Source organism: Pteropus alecto, unplaced genomic scaffold (assembly GCF_000325575.1).
Source record: "Pteropus alecto unplaced genomic scaffold, ASM32557v1 scaffold109, whole genome shotgun sequence".
Taxonomy (NCBI): domain Eukaryota; kingdom Metazoa; phylum Chordata; class Mammalia; order Chiroptera; family Pteropodidae; genus Pteropus; species Pteropus alecto.
Window position 1 is genome coordinate 6,274,433 of NW_006494608.1, and position 24,143 is coordinate 6,298,575.

Here is a 24,143-nt window from a genome sequence, read left to right on the forward strand (position 1 = left end):
TGTCCCTCTAATATTTCAATAATTTTATTTTATAAAACTGCTTTCACGTTTATAGAGAAAACTTTGCGAATAGTCAAGTCAGGCCACTGGCCCCCACTAAAACTCATGGGGAAGAGTGGTTAATAAAGGGGAGCCTTGGCCTCTAGCTGGTGAAGTGACACAGTGCTGCCCCAAAGGGGTTCCTGTTGAGGCCTCTGAACCAAAGCCAGACAGGTTATAACTAGTTGAGGAGCTTGATGTGTAAATCAGATTTTATGTGTAATTGGCATTATTATTAATGAAATTCTAGCTGTCAAAATGTATTTTTAAATCACTTGTTTCTTGCAGTTTGTCCAATGTCATAGGCTAGTGATTCCCTGACCTTTTGTAAACTGAAGTAACTTCAATAGTCTGCCATACTCCAACCTAAGGCTTAATCAAAGTGCAAGTAGCATAGTTTTGAGTGTGTGTGTGTGTGTGTGTGTGTGTGGATCAAAGTGCAAGTAGCATAGTTTTGTGTGTGTGTGTGTGTGTTTTAATTAAGACAAAATAAACTTAATTTTATCCCTTTAAAAAAGGCTTTATTTTTTCAGAGCAGTTTTAGATTTATAGCAGAATTGAGAAGGTACAGAGATTTTCCATATACTTCTGCCCCCGCACATGCATAACCTCCCCCATTATCAACATCCCTAAAAGAGTGGTTCATTTGTCACAAATGATGAAACTGCATTGATGTATTATAATCAGCAACATCCACAATTTTACATTATAGTTCACTTTTGGTATTGTCTATTCTATGGATTTAGACAAATATATAGTGACATGTATCCCTCATTATAGTGTCACACAGAACATTTCCACTGCCTTAAAGTCCTCTGTGCTCTACCTACTCAACCTACCCCCTCCCCACCCCATCCCTGGCAACCACAGATCTTTTTATTGTCTCCAAATTTTTGCCTTTTCTAGAATATCCTATAGTTGGAATCATGTAGTATGTAGTCTTTTCAAATTGGCTTATTTCACTATGTAATAAGCATTTAAGTTTCCTCCATGTCTTTTCATGGCTTGAAGCTCATTTCTTTTTAACAATGATAATATTGTTATTGCCTAATTGTACCACAGTTTATCCATTCGCCTACTGAAGGATATCTTGGTTACTCTTAAGTTTTGACAATTGTAAATAAAGATGCTATACAAATTCCTGTGCATGTTTTTGTGTGGACATAAGTTTTCAACTCCTTTGGATAAATACCAAGGAGCAAGCACACCACTCCCAGACTTTTTTGAGAATGGAATAGTTCTTATTTAATGGAAGACATCTTTATTTAGCATACGCAGGCTGGAGTTTACTGAGACAAAGTGTGTTCATGGGACTTCGTAGAAAGTCTGTGGTATGCCTGAGTCACTCTTGGATGCAGTAGCAGTGGTCACTAGTGTGCCCTCCACCATCTGATCCATGTTCCTCACTAAAATATGTAAATAACCCACACACAAACACTCACAATAAAAAAGGCACCTAATATTTTCCATATAAAATAACTGATTTGTTAGTGGAATGGAAAGAAGAACACTATATTTTAATAGCCATTGCATAGATCTCTGAAATTATACCGTATTAAATGTTTGCCTTAGAAATGGGAGTTGGGGATATTCTCAGGAGAGAAGAGCAGTTTTTATTCTTGAGCGAGTCATAAGCAAAAGACTAGGTGACTGACATTCTCTGCTCTTTCTCTTCCTTTTTAGCATGTGACTGCAACAGGGAAGGTACCCAGAGGCCCATCTGTGATGGGGACACAGGCATGTGCCGCTGCCGGGAGGGCATTAGTGGCCAGCAATGTGATCGCTGCGCACGGGGTCACGGCCAGGAATTCCCTGCATGTCCTCTGTGTCACTTGTGCTTTGATCAGTGGGACCACAGCATTTCTTCCCTCTCCAGAGCAGTGCAAGGGTTAATTAGGCTGGCTGCTAACATGGAAGATAAAAGAGAGACCCTGCCTGTCTGTGATGCCAACTTCAAAGGCCTCAAAAAGAACATGTCTGAAATAGAAAGGATTTTAAAACATCCTGTTTTCTCATCGGAGAAATTCTTAAAAGTCAAGGATTATCATGACTCCGTTGGGTAAGATTTGCGCTCAAGCAATAGATAGTCAAGTTCTTGATTTACTGTAACTTCTACCGAGCTATAACAGCCTTTGATTTAGAAATGTACCTATGTTGACATTAGGGAAATGATCATTGTTCAGTTAATAGTCAGGCTGGTGATTGTTTGCCTCTTTCTTATCTAGTTAGAATTGCATGATTTTTTTCCAGATGCCATTGATTATAATAAAGTGGCAGTCATTAAGAGGTTAATTTGGAAACCCAAACCCCGCAGAGCTGAAAGACATGAAATCAGAAGTAGGGCGGTTTCTAATACAAATATTTTTTTTAAACCATGTACTCAGGGAAATTTGCTAAATCTTCCAAAATTCCTTAGTTGTTTAGAAGTTCGTACCTTAATGTGAAGTCGTAAAACAAGTATAATAATTCCTTTAAAATGCAGTATCATTTCTATTATATATTATTTAATACTTTTTTCATTTGTCAAACACTGCTATATATTATATTGGTTGCTCTGGGCCAGGGGTCAGCAACCAAAGCCCACAGGTGAAACTCAACATACTGCCCATTTTTATAAATAAAGTTCCATTGGAATACAGCCATGCCCATGTATCCTCTGTGGCTGTTTTCCCTCTACCATGGCAGAGTTCTGTAGTTACGACAGAGACACTGTGACTCCTGAGGCCTAAAATATTTACTGTTTGGTCCTTTATAGAAAACTGCTCTGGGCAAAACCAAGATAAGTTTGGTATAGTTTTCACTCTTCCGGGAGCAAAAATCTCTAAAAAAAAAAAAGATTGTAGTGCTATAACAAATATCTCCCCTCCTCCATAAAAGTCTAAGATTAAGGAATAGTTGAAGCTGAAGAGTTTTATGTTACACAAAGCACAGGTATAAATATAAGGCCATTTATTTTCAATAGGCAAAAGTCCCAGCGGTTTATAGCAATTGCTTAAAAGTCATACAAGGAAGAACACATAATCCACCTAGATAGTTCAGAGGAAGGATCACCTGCATCATAGACACAGCTACTGGGCCCAGGGAGGTGACATGGCCAAGTCCGGCTCGCAGGTGAGAACAGGCACATCCATATCCTTGTAAAGACTGTTGCCCTGTAGGATTTGGGCTCTGTAATCCCAGATGCTCCCACTTTTCAAGAGACATCAGACATCACAATTTTTATGGAAATGTCACCTCTTTGAAATATAGGCAGCTAATCTAATAGCACTTTTAAAAAACACTGTATGGGCAAAAGAAACATTTCTGAGAATGGGTTTTGGCCCATGAACCACAGGTTTATGGTTATAGAAAATGGCAGACAAAGTAAAACTGAGAAAGTGGACTGAGCCAATCCACAGTGAACATTCTTGACAGAGACTGCCAAAGCCCTGAGCAAAGCGAGAGAGAAGAGAGCAGAGGCAGGGATCCAGGCCAGGCCTGATGGGCCTCTTGGTCCAGAAGCCAAAATGCCTGTCCCCTCCTGGTCTACCTGCTGAGTTCCTACTCCTCTTCACCAGCCACCCAATTACCACTTCTTCTCTGAAGCCTTCCCTAACCTCCTCAGAGAAAGCCATGTGTTTCCTTCTCCATCTCTTCACCTCTTTGTGGCCCATCCGCCCATCCACTATTGCCTGGCTGAGGGGCTCCCAAGGCCAGAGGCTGTCTCCTCTGTGCCTGTATTCTCCAGGCCTGCCATGGTTAAATAATAAATGTTTGCTGGGTAAATTGCAAATCCATGGGGAGGGGGAGGACAGAGAATCCAGGACATCATGAACATAGATTCAAAAGTCAAACCACCTTGGTTCAACTCTACTTATTGCTGTGTGGCCTTGGGCAAGTTATTTAACTTCCCCAAGCTTCAATTTGTTCATCAAAAAAGTGAGTACAGTTTCTATTTCATAAGTATTCTTACGAGAATTATTCAAGACAAGTCATGTAGCACCGTGTCTGGCATATAGTAAGTGCTTAAAGAGTACCAATTACAATAATAGTACTTACTATTATTATTGTTTATTATTATTATTATTAGCCTAAAGAATTATAGTTCTGACAGTTGGAGTCTGAAGAAAAGTCTGTAGATTAGAAGGGAGATTTAGAGCAGAAAATGCCAGGAAGCATTTATTAATGCTTTTTACTTGTGCCAAGACAAATAGTCCCATAAATTTGTATTGTAATTTCCCTCAGCTGTACTCTTCAAGATTTGCACCCAATTTCCCCATCAAGAGGGATATACTAATTATTCACTTGAACCCACTGTGTGTGCTTAAGCCAGCAATTGAAGCGGAAGCAAGGTGCATACCGCCGAGGTGATAGCAAAGACACTCAGGGTACATTCATCAACAAACCTCCTTGTCACTGGTGGGAATTATAGTCAAGACCCTGTAGCACTAAAAGGAACCTTGCTGGAATCTTTAGCCTAGGGTGGATGAGGAGTTCTGTGTTTAAAGCCGAATGTAGATTGGCTCTCTTAGACTGATTTAAGTGAGCCATATCTGAATACATGTTTTTAAAAACCCAAAGCAAAGTGAGACAGAGAGAATATAAATAGTTGAAACTAAAAGATTCAAAAACCTTTATTCTACTAGACCTTGTATGCTGATCATATTTTAAGTGAGTGCTGAAATATTCCAGGGAGCTAAATTAACAAGGAAGAGATAAGCCATAAACAGAATTATAAACAGTCAAATAAAAAATGGAGGGGGCATCTATTATAAGGTAGTTGACCTAATATGAGGTAGTCATCCTAAAAATGAGTTCAATTTTTTACATTTTTCCCCCACCAATCTATCAAATGTAATACGAGCTTTGCTACATTTACTCCCCTATAGGAAACAAATCATGCAGCTAAGTGAGCAACTGAAAGCAGTATATGCATTTCCAGATTTGAAAGAAACAATAGTAAAAATGAGAAATGAAGCAGACCTCTTACTTGAAAATCTTCAGGAAGAAACTGATTTGCTCTCCAGTGTCCGTAACACAAGCATCATGGGTAAGAGAGAAAATGCACTTCAACTGTCTGTTTCTGGACAGAGATTGATGAAACCCATAGTGCATTCCATTAGTGATTCACCCTGTGCTTACTGCTGTAGTGCCTGAGCACTTTAGAACACAAAAACACACCCATCAGAGGTATTATTTGTACATGAATATTTCAACTTTTTAAACATTGCAGAACCTAGATAGCACTTGCTCAAAATAATGAATAAAGCTAACAATGTCTGATACTAAACATATACTAAAACCCAAAGTAATCTAGTGCCAAGCCATGCAAGAGATCTTGTGAAATCAGCAACTTGGAAATTTTAACATGGCCAAAGGAAATGAGAGAGATATTTTCCATGCCTTCCTCAGTGTAAACCACTCCATTTCCAGCAACCAAAGAGCAAAGGAATATGGGGCAAAAGGACTTTCTCATAAGAACTTTGTAAAGGTACTAGAAGATACTAGAAGCCCATAATTCATATTGCTCAGTGCTCAAAAATGAATAGGAGCCAAAGCCAAGATCAACCTGATGGAAGAGAGATAGAACTCTGAAGCAAAACTTTGATTAGTTCATCTCCTGATGTCTGAGAAGATCTCTGTTATATTAATGGACAACTTGTTATTACCAGGAGAGGCAGCACTGAATTTATTCACATCTAACCCATCTAATTGAGAGGTAAAGCGAAAATGTAAATTAAACCCATCTTAAGAAAAAAACATTGTCTGCTTTTCTTTGTCCTATGTGTATGCTCCTGTTTTCATCTGATCTTGACCTAAAAGAGAAAAAAAGAAAACATAACAATTATGACCCTAAAGGAAGACCTAAATTTAGTAAAATGACTATTGATGATGCTCAATAAATGCTATGTCAAGATTAAGGAATCTGCTCTGGATTCCCATTCTGGAAGAAGGTGCCCACTGAAAGAACCGAAATCCATCAGTGGCCACCCGAGCCAGGAAGAAGGAAGGAAAACTGCTCTCATGCTAATCTGCTCAAACTTGCCATCCAAAAGCAGCCTTTTCTCCATGCCTGACACTTGCGCTGGGCAGCAGAGACAGGGAGATGAACACAGCAAGTCCTTGCCCTTAAATTATTCCCATCCAGTAGGAAGACAGGCATATAAATAATACCCCAACAATGAATCCCCCAAGCTGCTTCAGAAATGGAGTACTGAGAATGGAATTCTTCCTACGTTTATTAGGAAAGGCTTCAGGGAGTTGGTGACAATTGAATTGGACTTCAAGGAATGAAGATAAATTTGCCAGAAAAATAAAGGAAGAAAATCATTCCAAGCAATAGGAACATGGTTTGGTTTGGTTTGGTTTGGTTTGGTTTGGTTTCATGCTAAATGAAAATCATGATATATTAAGAGTATGTTAGTGTGAGAACCAAGAAGGTTTAAAAGATAAGGTGGTGTTGGTGCCTGAATTATAGTTACGCAGGGAATAAAGAACAGGATCCTGGACCTTTGGTTCAAAAAATATGCAGTTATAGTTTAAAGCCCCAATATACCATCATTTATATTAAAATATACCATATTACTTTCATGAATTTATACTTTAATAAATATATGGAAAAGATGGAGAAATGCTTAAGAACACAGGTTCTAGAGTAAACCACATGGCTGCAAATCCCAGCGTTACTTCTTACTATCAGCAAGACCTCAGGCAAATAATTTACTTCATCAGAGCCTCATTTTCTCACTTGTGAAACAAGGGTGATCATATTAATACACACCTCTCAGCGTTTTGTGAAGGTTAAGGAAGAAAACTGGTGGAAGTTCAGGCATACAGAAAGTATTCAACAAACGTGAGCTGTTGTCATCAGCCTCAACATCAGAGGTCAGGAAACTGCAGTCCACCAGCAAATCTTACCCACGGACTGTTTTTGTAAATAAAGTTTCATTAGAAGATAACCTCGCCTTTTTATTTATGTATTGCCTGTGGCTGCTTTCACTCAACAACTACAGAGTTGAAGAGCTGTGACAGAAATGCTATGGCCGGCACACCTAAAACATTTATTCTCTGGCTCTTTGCAAAACAAGTTTATCACTCCTGCTCTATATAGTTAGGTAAATTTAGTATGTTTATCATATTAGGATTTTTAATTAATACTAATCAATACATAATTCATATATTTGTGGAACACTTTACTGAGTATTTTCATATTATCTCACTTAATCCTCAGAAATTATTATCGCCAATTACAGAAAAGCAAACACAATCTAAGAGATTAACCAATTTGCTCAAGGACATACGCAGACAGTAAAGGGTGAACCAATACACAAACCCGTGTCTGCAAACTTAAATTTCAATATTCTGTACCATTATATCTATATTTATTACACTATATCTAATCCTTCCCTATTAAGTACAAATTCAAAGAAGAGGTTGTTAATTGTTGTATTGGTCATTGAGACCAAGATGGTAGTTAAACTGTGTAACAATTATCTTGATAGCTAATGTATAATTGCATTTGTTTTCACAAAATTTATTTTACCTCAATTCATGTTGATATAGATTTCTCAGAGAACATCAAAAAATATTATCAGAGATCGTTATCTGCTGAAAAGAAAACTAATGGAACTACTTCCATCATAAGTAACTCTGAAAAAATCAGAAATGACTTACTTACCATCTTAGATACATTAACCTCAAAAGCAAACTTGTCGTTGGAAAATTTAAAGCAGATTAAGATACCAGATATCCAAATATTGAAGGAAAAGGTAAGCATTCATGATGGTGTAGTAAAAATGTTTGTGGTTTCTACTTGGTATACAGACCTCTTCAGCTGTATTTTCATCTTACATTTTATTTTTTTAATTTATTTTATAAATGTATAAGTGTATATAACATATATGTGCTCTGTTATGTAATGTATAAACAATATAAATATGTTTATATATTTTTATTTCTTAAGTCAAAGTTTGAGAAAAATCAAAGAATAAAGATTGTGGCTTGATTTTATTATTTTATATTATTTACTATTTCCAAATGGTACAGATTGTGGGCATTTACTCCTCCTGCCTCATTGTTAGTAAAAGGTAATTTTTATTTTTTAGAAAATAAAATTAACATGGAAATGCTAAATATTTGTCAATTTTCTCCCAAAACTGTAAGTATAAAAAGGATAGTGATTGGCACAATGCTGATAATGAATAATTTAGATACCGGTTCAGTTAGTTACCTAGGAAACATTTAATGGGTCACATCTACGCATTAAGCGTGAAGAACTATTGAAGAAATACATATGAATAGCACAGGGCCTTGCCTCAGTGAGCCTGGATGGCATTCAGAAAAAAATCTGCCAGCAAGTTGCTTTTTAACACAAGTCATTTCTCCTGTCAGGTGTGTGGAGAACCAGGGGATGTTCCATGCGTGCTCTCAACCTGTGGTGGCCCAAGTTGTCGTGACTCCCTGACCCTCTCAGGGAATGCCTTTCAGAAAGCTCAAGAAGCAGAGTCCATGATTTATAATTTGAGCAACCAGGTTCAAGGGTGGAAGAATCAGGTAAATAATGTTTTCTCTTGTTTTATTTATATAGCTAAAGCAATTTTTTTTAAAAGCAAACTATTTGAAATTTTAAAAATTGTCATTTAGCTTCTAAGCAAAGGGTAGATTCTGGTTATTAGGTATTCTTATGCCTGGAAAAATTGGATAAAAATATAGGTATGGATATAAATGTAAATTTAGAAGTACATGTAAATATTGACATATTTTCTATTTCTATATTGATATTTCTATTACAATATATATGTTTGTAGGACATAGACTTGTGAGGACATGATTCTTTTATAGCAAACACTACATAGAAATGTGAAGACTCCTAGCCTCGAATATTTGAAAACTATAGATCTCTCAAAGTAAAAAATAGTTTTTCATCAATTCACAGGTATATTTGAAATTCTACCAAATATATAAAGTTTAATGTTAAAATTTAATTAAATGTTAGGAAATATTTAAATAGGATTATTACTCTTATGCCTTGAACTTCTTCCTATGTTGATAAACATGATAAAGTTGTTTTAATATTTAAGTCACTGATAATCGAATCTCTAATAATTTTAAATGATTTTATTTACTTTTCTGGTCATATTGATAAATGAGTATAAATTTTAATTATCTAATTTACTTTAGTTTTTTGTGAATACATTATATTCATTTTTAAAATATGGATACAATTTAGGTATTCTGTAGATACATTATATTCATCTCGAGAACAAGATGATGATGATTGCTCTTTTTGACAATATACATTGAGCCTTTGGTGAAGAAAAAGCTCTTAAAGAGCTGAATTTTTTACCAATGTAAGTTAAATATTGTGTCAGTCAGCACTCTTATTTGCAAGCAACAGAAACCAACTCCTGAACAAAAAGAAAATATGTGTGAAGACATCTCAGAAATAAAAGGAGCCTAGAGGGCCAAGCTTGGGAAAGGGGTGAGGACCACAGCTATGATGCACGTTTGTGTATGCACACCCAAGTGCTTGTCACGTGAATATAAGCGCGCATGTGCGTGCATGGGCATGCGTGCACACACACACACCCTCAGAGCAATAGTTTGCTCTGTGAGCCTCACCTCTATGGGCTTGAGCCCCAGCTGGTCCTGCATCCTTGCTCTACGTGCTCCAGAATCCAAGTCTGGAGCAAGCCTCTGATTAGCCAAGCTGTAGAACATCCCTATACATACTAAATGTTGAAAACATTTATTTACAGAGTCATAATTCTTATTGCTACATACCTTTTCACTTCTATATTATTCTTCATTGCTTTAATGAATATTCATTGAGTACTGACTATATAGTAGGTATTTACCTAGATGTTGCAAATACAGCAGTGACCATAAATGCAAATCCTGGTCTTGCATCCCAGCGGTTAAAACAATCCTTAATTGCTTAATATAATTTTAAACTACTTTATTGCCCCTTCTCAGAAAACAGAAATCTCACACCATTTAAACAATCTCTGTGTTAAATTATTACTTTTAAAAGATAGCCCCTGAAGTACATATTAGCAGAATCTGGCTTAATCAGCACATTACTGGAGAACTGGAAAAGGTTGGGGAGGGGTTGTCATGTTGATAAAATGGTGTGCTGTTTTCCTCTTGATTAGAGGTGGAAGAGTGCCAGAGAGATTGTGAGAGAATTCTCAGGAGTCAATTGTGACAGAGGATGGATTGCAGACAGATGTTTTAAGAGTGAAGTAACTTAGCAATCTCTTTCTTTCTGAATATGGCATCTACTAATCTCCACTGAGATTCATCTGTGTAATTTGGTGCTTTCCTGTCCAAAGTATTTATTTCTGGAATTCTCATTTTACTCTTATGCATTTTTACTGCTATCCACTTTTTTATAATGAGATATAATTGACATATAACATCATATTAATTTTAGGTGTACAACATAATGACTTACTATATGTATATATTGCTAAATGACTAACACAGTAAGGTTAGTTAAAATCACTATGCATAGTTACAATTTTTTACTTATGAGGAAAACTTTTAGGATCTACTCTCTTAGCAACTGCTATCTATTTTAAAGTTTAAAAAGTTCTAGAGAATTAAGGAATAACTCAAATTAAGATACATATTTTTAATCATGTAAATATTTCTTTTTTGTTTCATCATTTGCCAGTGATACAATTAAATCCTTTCCCACAAAATATGTATGGCTCAATTAAGCAGCCTTCTTTTGTGGAGAAATAAAGGGAGATTTTTTCCCCTAATTATGTTTGATCCTAATTAGCCCTACTTCTGTCACAATTAATTTATTCAATACAGCTCAACTTGTTGGTGATATTGTCCTATTGCTTTCCATTTTTCCTTTTTCTAAAGTTTCTTGGAATCCCCCCAAAAAGTCCATGACCTTTCTCAAATCACGCATTTAAGAATTTGCATTTTTAGGTTGCAAGCCTTTTAGTCCTATCATTCCTCCACCAAATGCACAAAGTGTTCAGAATTTATCTTTGTAGACCACACTGAGTTCAAACGCATTTATTAACAGACGAAATGCTTTCTTTTGAGCTTCCAAGAAAGTGTATTACTTGAATTTGAGGAAGGTTTAGAAGAGTAACTATTTTAACTTATATAAAGGAAAATGCTCTAAACTTGTTGAACATATGGCCACTGTAAGTAACTAGTTCTAAGTGAAATTTGTTGTTATTATGAACTGCTAAAGCCTCATTAAAACAGAATTTGTGTTTGAGATTTGTGTCAAGAAAAGTCATTAGTATTAGGTCAATATTGTTTTCAAATAATAATTTTGAATATTAATAATGTTTTGAGATAAATTTACATTATTAAGAAAATATAATGAAAGCAAATAATATCTTTTAAAAGAGTCCTTTAAAGGGAATCCATTATTAAATTACCTACACTTCTATTTCATTTTTAGTAACAGTTTTATTTGGTCCAGCTAAGTAATTAAGCATCACAGAATGTGCCTAGTTGTGTTTTCCTCATTGTTGTTTTTTAATTTCAGATCAAAAATATAAGTAAACTGGCAGAAGTCTCCAAAAACAACACCTTACAGTTAAGTGAGAAACTGAGGAATATGAAAAACCAAAGTGAATCTGAAAAAGAAAAAATGCATCTTTTAATCAAAAAACTGAAAAAGTTTCTGTCAGGTAATTCTTAAAAAATATTAGAACAACTTATTGTTTCTTTAATTTTTTTAATATATACTCAAACCTCACAACCAATTCTAAATTACGTTAATTGTAAATGACATGCCTAAATCAGAAACATGATGTACCCCTTAATTTGAGTTTTCTTAATGAAAATAATCTCAAAATATTAACTCTGGACCAAATATATGTGTGTGTGTGTGTGCGTGTGTGTGTGTGTGAATTAAAATTCTATATATATATATATATAGAATTTTAATTAAATTCTAGAATTTATTACTAAATTAATCTCATACAGAAAGCCATATATATATATGTGTGTGTGTGTATATATATATATATACACACAAATAAACAAATAAATTTTGTGTTTAAAGCCATTTTATTTTTTTAAAAAAGGAAAGTCCAGCATGATGCCTCTATCAGATTCCCTAATGTTGGGATTCTATGATTTTCTCTGCTGACAGAGTTTATGAGATCGAGGTATGCCAAATTTTGGGTTGTGTATCAAATACCATAGTGTACCAGCTTCTAAAATATTGGTTATTAACTATTATCAGCTGTTTCCCAAGCGTCACATTGCACTCTGTGACCAAAAGAATTTAATTCATTATTATTATAAATTATTATAATTATAATTATAAACCTATTCCTCATCATGCCTTATTTGGGGAGAGACATATTTTAAACTCCAAAGACTTATTAAAGATAAAAATCAAATAGTATGGCTGGAAATTGACATGAAACCTTACTCTGCAAATAATGCAGTTTGGGTACAGCACTGCACGGAATTCATCTCAAGAGGCTTTCTTTTCCATAGCCATCTTCTAAACTCAATAATTGAACACTCTCTACATGAATTGACAATTGGGATATCTATTACAATCTGTGCAATCATTTCATTAATATGTTTAAAACTTATAGGAGACCCCTGTGGCCAAGTATTTTTTCCATCTCAATATTTCTAGAAATAGTATTGGCAGCAGCTTCTAGTTCTGATCTTCAAGATAGGGAAATAATTAAGTAATAAAAAGAATCAGTAAAAATTACCAAAATAATCAGTAAAAATGAATGGAGGTAGAATCAGTCTACTGGACATAAAGCAAATTTTTAATGAGTTAGCTAGATGGATTGGTATTGACTAGACACAGATCCAGGAACTGGTTGGATTGAGGAACACATTAGCTATTTCTGCAGATATGAGTCAATTCAGCATCAAAACAAAAATAAAATCAAAACTGCCCAACCAGTTGTGTGAAAATGGCGGAATATGGTCCTGAGCCCCAAGAGAAGGCTCTACCAGCTTTTCACCTAATTCACCAAATCATGGAGCCTTTTCCCTTATAAGTCCTATTTCTCATTGCTACTGAGTAAATTTCTAATAAAAATTTTACTTTAACCCAAGGAATTAAAAAAAAAAATACTGTATTCAAATTATTACAACAAAAATTAGACTAAGCATAGAGAAAAATCCTATTCCATTAAAGAAAATTCTCTGGTCAGCGTCACCAGGGAACAGTACCTTTCACCCACCCAATTCTTCTCTTTTCCTTGCTATGAAACCCAAATAAAATCACCATTAGACTGTATGGTGGCCTCACTCGTCAACTCTTCTTTGACCATCTTTATATTTTCCTTGTTTTCTGAATTCCGTATTAACAAAGTTTGTGTCACTTCTCCTGAAAATCCCATTAAAATGTTTTGAATTTATAATCTCATAGTAAATACCAATGAATGTTTGATGACTAAATATGTGGTTAAATGAAAACCACTTTTTATTAGAACTTTTTACAAAAAGAATGACTATTTTTAAAAACTCCCTGATTCTGTTTAGAATATAACTTATTCGCAAAAAAAAAAAAAAAAAATTGTCGCATTTCAAAAAAAATTACAGGAAAAAATATATCTTTTTATATTAAACAAAATAGCTAAAACAAAAATGACGACAAAAAGGATATTAACTTGTGTCATGTCACTAAAATGCTAAAAACCATCTGTGGCTCCCACTGCCTCTTAAAGAAATTCCAAGTATCTTAGCCTCACATTTAGGGGTTCGGGTGACCAGCTCCCAGCCTTTCTGAGCTGCTCCTCCAATTTTAGATACCCCACTCTACAACCAAGAGTGAGTATGAACTGTTTCTCGTTCCACTGTGAGCTTTTGCTTCTATGGTTCCCTCAGTTTAGAATGCCTCTTACCCCTCCCCTCACCCCATATATCCACGAATTTAATCTCTGCTGTCCTCCAAGACTCAGTTAAAATGCCTTTTTGAAGTTATTCTTGAAGTATTTTCTTATACTTATCATTTCTCTTCTTACATAATCAGTATTTATATACAATAACTTATGTTTCCTCACTTGGTGGTAAACCCCTTGAGGATCAAATCTGCGTCTAATGCATCTCTACTTCCCCATGGGACTTACGCTGTCCTCAGTAGGAAGCTAGACAGCAGTGGTTGTTACCCCAAACACTACCAGTCTATCTTCCATGGTTAGTTCTCACAAGGGGGCCAATTTTATTTTTCCAAAAAGCAGGGCAGAGATGTATTTAGAAGTTTCTTTATGATGTTATTCACATGATACTTTACTCGGTATTGTATTTCCTTCTCAAGATAAGCCTTTGAGTGGCAGCAACAGGTATAGTTACTCAGTTATACAGATGAGCAAAAATTGTGAGCCTCTTTAATGTCATGAAGGATTCGAATCAAATTTTGTTGAGTCCAAACCCAAGGCTGCCCCAGAATCTTATTCATTGTGTTTGAATTTCAATGACTGGCATCTAAACATTTTAATTGCTTTTGAATTTGTGCTTATAATAAACAATTTTTACAAGGATATTTTGTAGCATATATACAATATTCCAAGTCTGGAGTTTTTCATTTTTTCCAACAAGTGTAGCAGGTACTCAGCACTGTATGAGCAATGTTCCTTTCAGAGCAAAGGGAAATTGAAGATGAAGAAGAATCTATAGAACATATGCAATTTAATCCCTGCATTCTAGGGACATATACAATCAAATGCAAATGCATTTGACTTAGTTTGTTTTGGTTATACTTAAAAGATACAGTATTTGATAAGGAGACATAATGACCTAAAATCTACCTTCTTATTTAAGAGGAAAACGTGCCTCCAGAGGACATAGAGAAGGTTGCAAATCATGTTCTTAACGTCCACCTGCCAATAACTTCACAAAATCTAACCCAGGAACTTGACAAAATATGGAAATTTATGCAACTGTGTGAGGACTACAGGACAGATGAGGACAAGCTAAATAAAACAGCAGATGGAGTCCGAAAGGTTTTGGTAAAGGCAAAAGCAGCTGAGTAAGTACAGTATTAATATTCTCATCTTGCTCTAACAGGCCAGCCACTAAAAGGCCATTTGAAAAATATTTGCCTAAGGAATTATAACATTCAAATGAGATTACGTTCCAATAATTTGGTACCCAAATGAGGGCTAAGCTGTCTGTGGAGAGGCCCCCAGGAAACTGGGAGATTGGGAGACAGTGTGCAAGGATCCCTGTTTCCCATTTTCCTTAAACTCGAAATGCCTTTCCAATGGTCTGTTACCTTTTTGTACTAATATGTACCAATAAATGCCATATACTAATTATATTACAGTATCTTAACAGGTGGTGAGAATATCAGAGTATTTTCTCCTTCTTGTTTACCTATTATATATTTGGTACTTTCTAAATTTATAATAATAAGCAGTACTTTCAAAATCTAAATTAAAAAAAATGACTTTAATAAAAAGGTATGATGGTGAGGAATAGAAGAAATGAACACTACTGCCCCAGGAATAATATAGGAGTAAAATGATATACACAGTACAGAGAGTTAACTAACTCATGCTTCCTTCTGCCCTTGTTGACTTAGCCAAGCAAAAAGAAAAGCCACCTTGAAGCTTTATGAGCATGGGGTGCTGTGGGTCAGGGTGATAGGGTTGTTAGATGGTGGTTAGTTACATCATCAACATCCACCACCATTTTGGGATGCCCAGCAGAGTCAAGACCTGAGCTGCCCTCTCTGTCTCATGATCCACTTACACAAATGAAATGTACCAGACTCAACTGTAAGTCCAACTCCTTCCAGTTTTAATATTTAAAACTAGGAAGATTAAGTAACGGCAGTACAATCACACAGCTATTAAAAATGATATAAATGAAGGATTTTTAACAACATGCAGATTCTTACAGTGTAATGTTAATGCTTTTAAAAATAAGGTAGCAGATTATACATGGAAGAGGATCTCAATCATGAAAAGAAAAAATTTTGTAAAACAAAATGCTAGAATATGTCAGTACTTTAAAAGGTGGTAGGATTACTGGTAAATTTTTCCCTTACTGATATTTTTCTTCTTCTTGGTTCCCTTTTCCTGCTCCTTCTCCTTCTTCTTCTTTTCTAAATGCACTATAATGAGCAGTACATTGAAAATCTAAAAGAAAAAAAATGACTTCAGTAAAAAGATACGGTGTGCGTGTATGGTGGTGGGGCGGAGAGGGGGCTGTTATAAGAAAGGAAAGCTCCTGAAAGCTACATATAACTAAAGAAAGAAGCATAGAAAAGGAAGATGACATACTGTATGGTTCCAACTGTAGGCCAGTCCAGAAAAGGCAAAACTGAGGGGACAGTAAGAAAGATCAGTAGTTGCCAGGGGTCAAGGAGAAAGATGAAGAAATGGAGCACAGAGGAGTTTTAAAACAGTGAAAATACTCTGTATGACACTACAGATGGATACATGTCATACATTTGTTCAAACCCTTAGAATATACACCAAGAATAAACCCTAAGATAAGCTATGAACATTGGGTGATTATGATATGCCAGTGCAGGTTTGTCAATTCTAACAAATGTGCCCTCTGGTGAGGCATATTCATAATGGGTGGAGACGGGGAGATATACCTGTGGGAGTAGGGGGTATATGAGAACTCTCTGTACATTCCTTTCAATTTTGCTGTGAACCTAAACTGCTCTAAATAAAGTTTTTTGTTTTGTTTTGTTTTGTTTTTTTATAAGAGACCTATGCCCACTAGGAGGAGAGGGTAGGTTAGATGTGGAAGGGGGCATTTAGCTGTTTTGGCTTTGGGCACAAATATTGCTAATTATGCCTCTGCAAAGATCTATCTGATATTTCACTCACTTGGTATATTTTTCCAAAGGTGTATTTGAGCCCATAGATCTAAGTATCTGGTGAATGTTGACTTGAGGTGAGCTCATTTCTATAAAATCGCCTATCACTTGGAATGCTTGTGATTTTAACCTCTGACTGGGCCCCTGGGCAACTGGAATGCCACTGAAGCTTAAATAAACCTGAATAAACACAGCCTAAAAATGCAAGGCCTTCAGTTCTCTCTTTGCTCTCTGTGGAGCCTCTTGACCCTCACCCCCAATCCAATAAGGATTTAGAAATTGTTGCTTAAGTTTGAGAAATTAGAGCACTAGAATTGGCCGAGGATAGTTTTTCTGTTCAAAACTTGGCAGTTATATTCCCAAACCTCTGTGCTTATGACAAATTAATAAACAAGACCTGTATCCTTGATTTCCATATCTGGTGAAATCTGTATCTGCACATGCATATATATGTGTTTTTATTGGCATTTAATATGTCCGTTATTCAGAATGAAGACTTTAGCATTTTGCCTCACTTAAGAGTAATTTAAATTTACTTTATAAATAATATTGTAAAACTTTTGGTTGACTCCAGTGACTTCTCAAGTTGAAATAAATGAATAATTGCATATTTATCTAACCCGAAATATTAATATTTTACCTTAGAAAATCAGGAAATGTTCTATTAAATCTTGACAAAATGTTGAATAAGTTGCAACAAGTTCAAATCACTCAAGAACGGGCAAATTCTACTATCACACAGCTGACTGCTGAGATAACAAAAATAAAAAAGAATATACTTCAGGTATTTCTCTTTTTTTCTTTGAAACTAACATGAAATAGATTTTGAGGGTAGAAATAACCCAGTTTTTATGTGTGCCAATGCCATGCTTGCCTTACCTGTCTGATGGGATTATTATCAGGATAAAATAAGATTATGGTAGTATTATGCATTTATATAATGTTCTATAGAGCTCTCCCAGCAACATTACATTTCCTTGTTGACCAATCCTGGGGATAAAGCAGGTGCTATTGCCAGCTTGTAAATAAGGAAACTAAGACTCAGGGAGGTTAAGTGACTTTCCCAAGGTCACACAGCTACTTAAAAGTAGATTTGAGGCTAGAGTTTATCCCTTCTGATACCAGGGAAAGTAATAGACTTTTTAAAGTTCACAAACCAAAGAAATGAAGTTAATTGTTGCTAGGTTTTTGTAACTAAACATGCATAAAATCTCATCAGAGTATCCTACGACTGAAAAAATATCTTATCCTAAAGAAAGTGTTCTGTCCAGAGTTTGGAGGGAGCAAGGCCATGGTTTAACCCATGTGATGGATCCAGGAGAGGAATTCTGGCAATTGGGGGACAAGACAGGACCCAGTTCCAGGGTGTGTGGAGTCACTTCCTCCAAGGCTCCATCATCTATCTCATCTCCTTCCCATCAGATTGCGAGTTACTCAGTCTCAATTCTTCGGCTGTATTTTATAGATCTAAATGCATGCATCTTAAAAAGAAAAGCAGACAGCAACAAAACAGAAAGTAGTGCAACAGGAAATCAAAGGATTGGATATAAAGAGGTTCCATATATCGGGTGACAAAAGAATTAGGAAGGCCTCCAGATTTTCCTCCTTCTTGGCATGTTCTCTAGAACAGGGGCTGACAAAATATAGCCCCAGGGCCAAATGGGTGCACCAACTCTTTCCATATCAAAGTTTTATTGGAATATAGCCACATATTATCTGTGGCTATTTTTATGCTACAATGGCACAGAATTGAATAATCACAGTACAGACTTTATAGATTACAAGGTGTAAAATATTTACTATCCAGCCCTTTACAGAAAAAAATTAAAGATTCCTGCTCTACAAAACCTCTGACATATGCCCAAGGGCACAGAGACTTCTATTTCTAAAAGTATGGTGGACCACTACGTGCAAGGAACCTTACTAATAGAGAACAACAATGACAAAAAAAACTAAAAATGTTAGATAGGACATTTTAAAATTTTTAAATGCATAGCTGAATTAGTATCGAAGAGAGGAAATAGTATGAAGAGAGTAAATCCTCAGATGCCAAAAATGACAGGAAAGCATGAATCCAGAGAGGTAATTAAGCATGAACCTGACAGCAGGCAGAGGGCATCCATCTGCTAATCTCTGGTATATTAGAGCTGTTGGTTTTAATGGTCACCATGCATCACAGACAGAAAATAAAGCCCATGCAAGTAGAAAATAAGACCCTGCATAGAGATGGGACCCCAAAAAGGCAAAATCCTCAGTGAAATCTTAAACTGTTATGCAGATATAACTATATCTGTATCTCTAAATCTATCTATCTATATCTATTGCTATCTATATCTAGAGAGAGAGAGAGACTGAGAGAGAGAGAAACATCAGTAAAGACATTTGCCCCTGAGTGGAAAGGCAAGTCTTCATTAAGAATTGCTAAAGCTGGGCTGGCTCTCACAGGAGTTTGGGACTAGGATTCACACTACCTGGGTGGCCCCAACAACTCAAGCTAAAAATGTCATTTAAAGTGGTCCTGGGGTGGTGGTGCCCTCAAATGCCTGACAGAGGCAAACAGAAAATCTCCTCCAAAGGAATGCACCTTAAAACCCAAGCCTCAAAGAATTCCCCCAAAACACATAAAGAAACAATTTCCTTACACAAGAGAAACAGTAAATGCAACCAGATGTGGATATTATCATTACTGGATATAGAATACAAAATAAGAACATTTATTATGTTTAAGAAAATTAAAGAAAGCATGAAAGTATGACCAAAGAACAGGAGGTAAGAGAGAACAAATGATCGGTTAGATTTCAGAAATATTTAAATCGGACTTCTAAATATGACAAGTATAGACACTGAAATAAAAAACAAGTATAACATGTTCATTATTATTTGTAAGGGGAAAAAAGTAGAAGCCACCTGCATTAACTGGAAAATAGAAAAATAATTGGAAAATAAAAATAAAATAATGATATATTTGTATACAGTCAAAATTAGGAACTATTGCATGTTGTTAGAAATATTGCATGGGATATAGTGAAAAGCATGTAGAAGTACATGGAATGACAAATATTAGATTCAGGGTAGTGGTCGCCTTTAGGAGGAAGGAGAGGAGATGGGATGGGGAGTGGTATACCGAGGACCTTGGCTCACTGGCAATGTTTTACTCTTAAATTGGCTGGTAGGTACATAGGTACATGCATATATATATATCATATTTTCTCTTAGACTCTTTAGTATGTCTGAAGTATTTTATTTTAACATTTTTTTTGTAAATGGAACAGAAAAAGCAAAGGAATAATTTTGTTTTCCTTCATACCTAACTTATTTTCTGAGGGGTAATTATATCATTTATTTTCTCGTTTGTTTCTTGTTACATAAACAGACTTTCTCCTTTCTGATCTTTAAATCAACAACAGGCTGAAAATCAAGCCAAAGAGACTAAGAATGAGCTGGACTTAGCAAAGCAGCAGTCAGCACTGGAGGACGGACTTTCCCAGCTGCGGATCAAGCTGCAAAGGAATCAAGAGCAAGCCATCCATGCAGAAACTCAGGCTGAACCGGCCCGACGCCAGGCCGGGAGCCTTGAGGAGGTCATTAGGCCTACCACTGCCACCAAGAGCAGACAAACAGTGCTTGTTCAAAGGCTAATCCTTTAACCCCAGATTTTTGCACCATTTATCAGGATTTCCTGTAGAGCTGGTCCATGCTCAGTAGTGTATGTCTGTAGGGATTCCGATAGACAGGAAGTCTTTTCTGCAATGGAGGGTTGTCTCTGATGAAGGCAGGAGTCCTTTGGCCAAATCATGCTGGAGTATTTGCTCCCTGTATACTCTCCCTAGTATTCTTAGTGGTCTCCTGGTCAAATTTTTTCTGAACTTCTAAACTTTTACAATTTACGTCACTGGTTTATTTTGTATGTATTTGCCCTTTACTCTAATTAAATCACATAACATATAAAGAAAACAAGAAGTGAAAGTCATCTGCCAGAGAATAGATCAAGTTGCAAAAATCAGAGTGAGTTAATCAAACCGTTGTGGAAAGTGGCCCATTAATTTAGGCTGCCGAAAGAACTTACCATCTCATTTTCTTAGCACGGTAGCATTAATATGGTAGCTTAAACAAGAGGAAAATCTTAAGTTGTTTTTACCACTGGTCTATTTTCTTATTTTTTAATCCCTAATGCGCTGGGTAAATTTTCCACTGACTTGGGAGTTGACAGCATTTTCCATGGAACAGAGATTGAGAAACTGCTTCCTGCCCGCCCTCTTCCCACTTCCATATTCCATTCTTGTGTCTGACCTCAAAGATTTCCTTTCTAACTCTGAGGGAGATCTTTATACTAACACTTCTACTTCCCTTCCTGCCTCTCTTCCTACCTCATTTCTCTCTCACCTTTTTGCCAACCAAATAATGTATACCTTGCTGCTTCCAAGTCATCACTGCTCATTCTGTCCTGCATTCTGTAGATGCAGCTGTTTAACCCAACTGAACCAAGATTTGTCAAGGGCAGAACTGGATCATTCTGTCCTCTGTATCTCTAACCTTAACATAATTCAGGACAATTGGTGCCTCATAAATAGTTGCCTTAACATGGAATCATGATTGTTGTTTTGTAACAAGGAAGTTTTATTTTTAATTAACTAAAGGTGAGATTTTTTTCCACCTGGGCAAATAGAAGCCCTTTTGAAAATATCAGGGTAATTCAAGAATATAGACTGGATCATGGTTTCTCTTATTCCATTTATGAACAGTATCATGCAACATCATGCATATGTACACACTTTATGAATATTTTCCAATGACAGGAATATTGCTCTGTTACAGAAGTTCGTTGAGCTACAAACTCAATATGCTGTGCTTCAACATAAGACAAGTGCTACAGGACTGGCAAAGGAAACATTAGGAAAAGTGAAACAGCTAAAAGATGCAGCAGAGAAATTAGCCAGAGAGACAGAGGACAAAATAAGAAGAATAACAGGTATCTGTCCTTTTTTTCCAGCTTTACTGAGGTATAATTGACAAAATGAATTGTATATATTTAAACTGTATAATAGCATGATCTACTAGACGTATACATAGTGAAATGATTACCACGATTAAATTAATTAACAAATCTATCACCTTACATAGTTACTTTTTTTCTTTTTGTGGTAAGAATGCTTAAGATCTAATCACATATATAATACAATATTATTAACTACAGTCAGCACCATGCTGTACATTAGATGCTTAGATTAGTACCTTAGAATTTATTCATCTTGTAACCGAAAGGTTGTACCCTCTGACCAACATCTCCCCATTTTCCCCATCCCCCACCCCCTGGCAGCCACCATTCCACTCCATTCTCTGTTTCTATGAGTTCAACTTTTTTTTTTTAGATTCCACATATGAGTGAAATGAGTGAGATCATACAGTATTTATCTTTGTCTAGTTTATTTCATTTAGCATAATGACCTCCAGTTTCATCCATATTGCTGCAAATGGCAGAATTTCCTTCTTTTTTCATGGCTGAATTATATATATATATATTTTTTTTTTCTATGTTCCGTGAGCATAGGAGAACAGTTGGAATATAGAAACAAGATTTAGGAAGACAGTTAAAACTACTCATCATTGCCCACCCGGAGATAATCACAGAGGCACTCAGATTATTTCCATGTCTTATCTATTATGCATAACGCTGCAATGAACATGGGAGTGCAGACACCTCTTCAAGATACAGTTTCCATTTCCTTTGGATATATACCCAGAAGTGGGATTGCTGGATTATATGGTAGTTCTATCTATTCTTTTTCCCACTCCATTAATTTGACAATAACATCATAATATTCCACCTTCCTGGTAGAATTTATGTCAATTTCAATTTATCATTGACATAGTTTAACCACGTATATATGAGTCCACTGAGGGGAGAGAAGAAATTGGGTTTGTGCTTTGGGGACTGCAAAGTAACAAGACTCTTGCATGATTTTACTTAAAAGGGCATCTAAAACAATGAGCATCTACTCTGCATTAATTGGAAGGAAATGATATTTACCATTGATCACCTTGAAATGCCTTTTTCCTAACCCAATGGTTTTCAACTAGGGGTGATTTTATCCTCTCTTCTGGATATCTGAAAACATTTCTGTTTGTCACAACTAGGGAGTACAACTAGCATCTAGTAGCTGGAGGCCAGGGATGTTGCTAAACATCCTGAAATGCACAGGACATGGCCGCCCACCCACCCCACCCCGCATGAGAAACAATTATTCTGCCCAGAGTATCAGGGGTGCTGAGGTTGAAAAACTCTGCCCCAATCTGTGCTGCTTATTTTCTCGCCTTGTGTAAACAACTCTTTTGAAGTCAATGTGATCTAGATTGGAGTATTAGGTCATCTAGCATAGATCCGTAGGTAGCAAACCAGAAAGAATTATATTCTGGACAAGGATTTTGATCAAAATGGAAATTCTGATGCATACGAAGTGTGCACACATAGAATATGTACAATCAGAAAGTTCATTGAGATTTCTATTTTCTACAACTGATACTCATGATTTTTCTGGGCAATCATTATGTCTTTAACTACTTCTAAATCATCAAGAAATATCAAATGTTGAGTGGTCTAGTTTCACTTTGGTTGTATGTACTATTTCCCAAAATTTTAAACAATCATATTCATTTGTAATGTAAGTAACTCTCAAAGTTTTAAAATAACCCGAACTCCTCCCTTATAAATGTGTCTTTGTTATAAATGAGTCTCTGGCCTTACAACCATTTATATCATCATTATGACATGGAAAAAAATGAAAATGCAACATCAGTGTGGGCCAAACTCAGGAAGGATACATACCAAACTGTTAACATTAGCTATCTCTGGAGAGAGGGAGAATGAAGAGGAAAACACATTTTTTACATTTATATAATTGTTTCAAAGTAGCGAGCTTGTGGGCAATTTTTTTTTTCATTTTCGGCATTTCCGTAATAACCTAAAAAATATATACTAGGAAAGATTTAAAATGACAAAGTATTTTTGACCTTATACCCCACTCCATAGGCAAAAACATGAAACTCGGTTTCTATTATTCTCAGACCTTGATCCTTACTATAGGAGCAAAAAGATTGGAGAAGATTTTTTGTCTTATATTTTATGACAGGATCCAAATTGTTTCCACTTATACCCAGAGACTAAAACTTTTACAGTTTTCAAAATTAGGTTGGAAGAGAAGTTTAAATTAGGGGACTTCTCAAAGAAGTCTAGAAAAACACATTCTACTTTTCCTCTTTTCACATTAAGGTTGTTTTCACAATTCAACAGGACAGGAAAAACAGTCATTGGTTTGGCCATCTTCCCAAC

The 24,143-nt window shown here is 35.9% G+C and overlaps 1 protein-coding gene across 2 annotated transcripts in view; it reads left to right on the forward strand.

Annotated features, from left to right (window-relative positions):
* The window catches only part of LAMB4 (laminin subunit beta 4), a 99,867-nt gene that overhangs the window by 71,238 nt on the left and 4,486 nt on the right, over positions 1–24,143 (forward strand). For both annotated transcript variants that reach the window (XM_025041942.1, XM_025041941.1), the window contains exons 26-34: positions 1,723–2,098; positions 4,908–5,068; positions 7,582–7,787; positions 8,410–8,571; positions 11,543–11,687; positions 14,800–15,007; positions 17,462–17,600; positions 20,224–20,397; positions 21,632–21,785. In XM_025041942.1, coding sequence (XP_024897710.1) covers positions 1,723–2,098; positions 4,908–5,068; positions 7,582–7,787; positions 8,410–8,571; positions 11,543–11,687; positions 14,800–15,007; positions 17,462–17,600; positions 20,224–20,397; positions 21,632–21,785 — 1,725 coding nt within the window. The remainder of the gene's footprint in view (positions 1–1,722; positions 2,099–4,907; positions 5,069–7,581; positions 7,788–8,409; positions 8,572–11,542; positions 11,688–14,799; positions 15,008–17,461; positions 17,601–20,223; positions 20,398–21,631; positions 21,786–24,143) is intronic.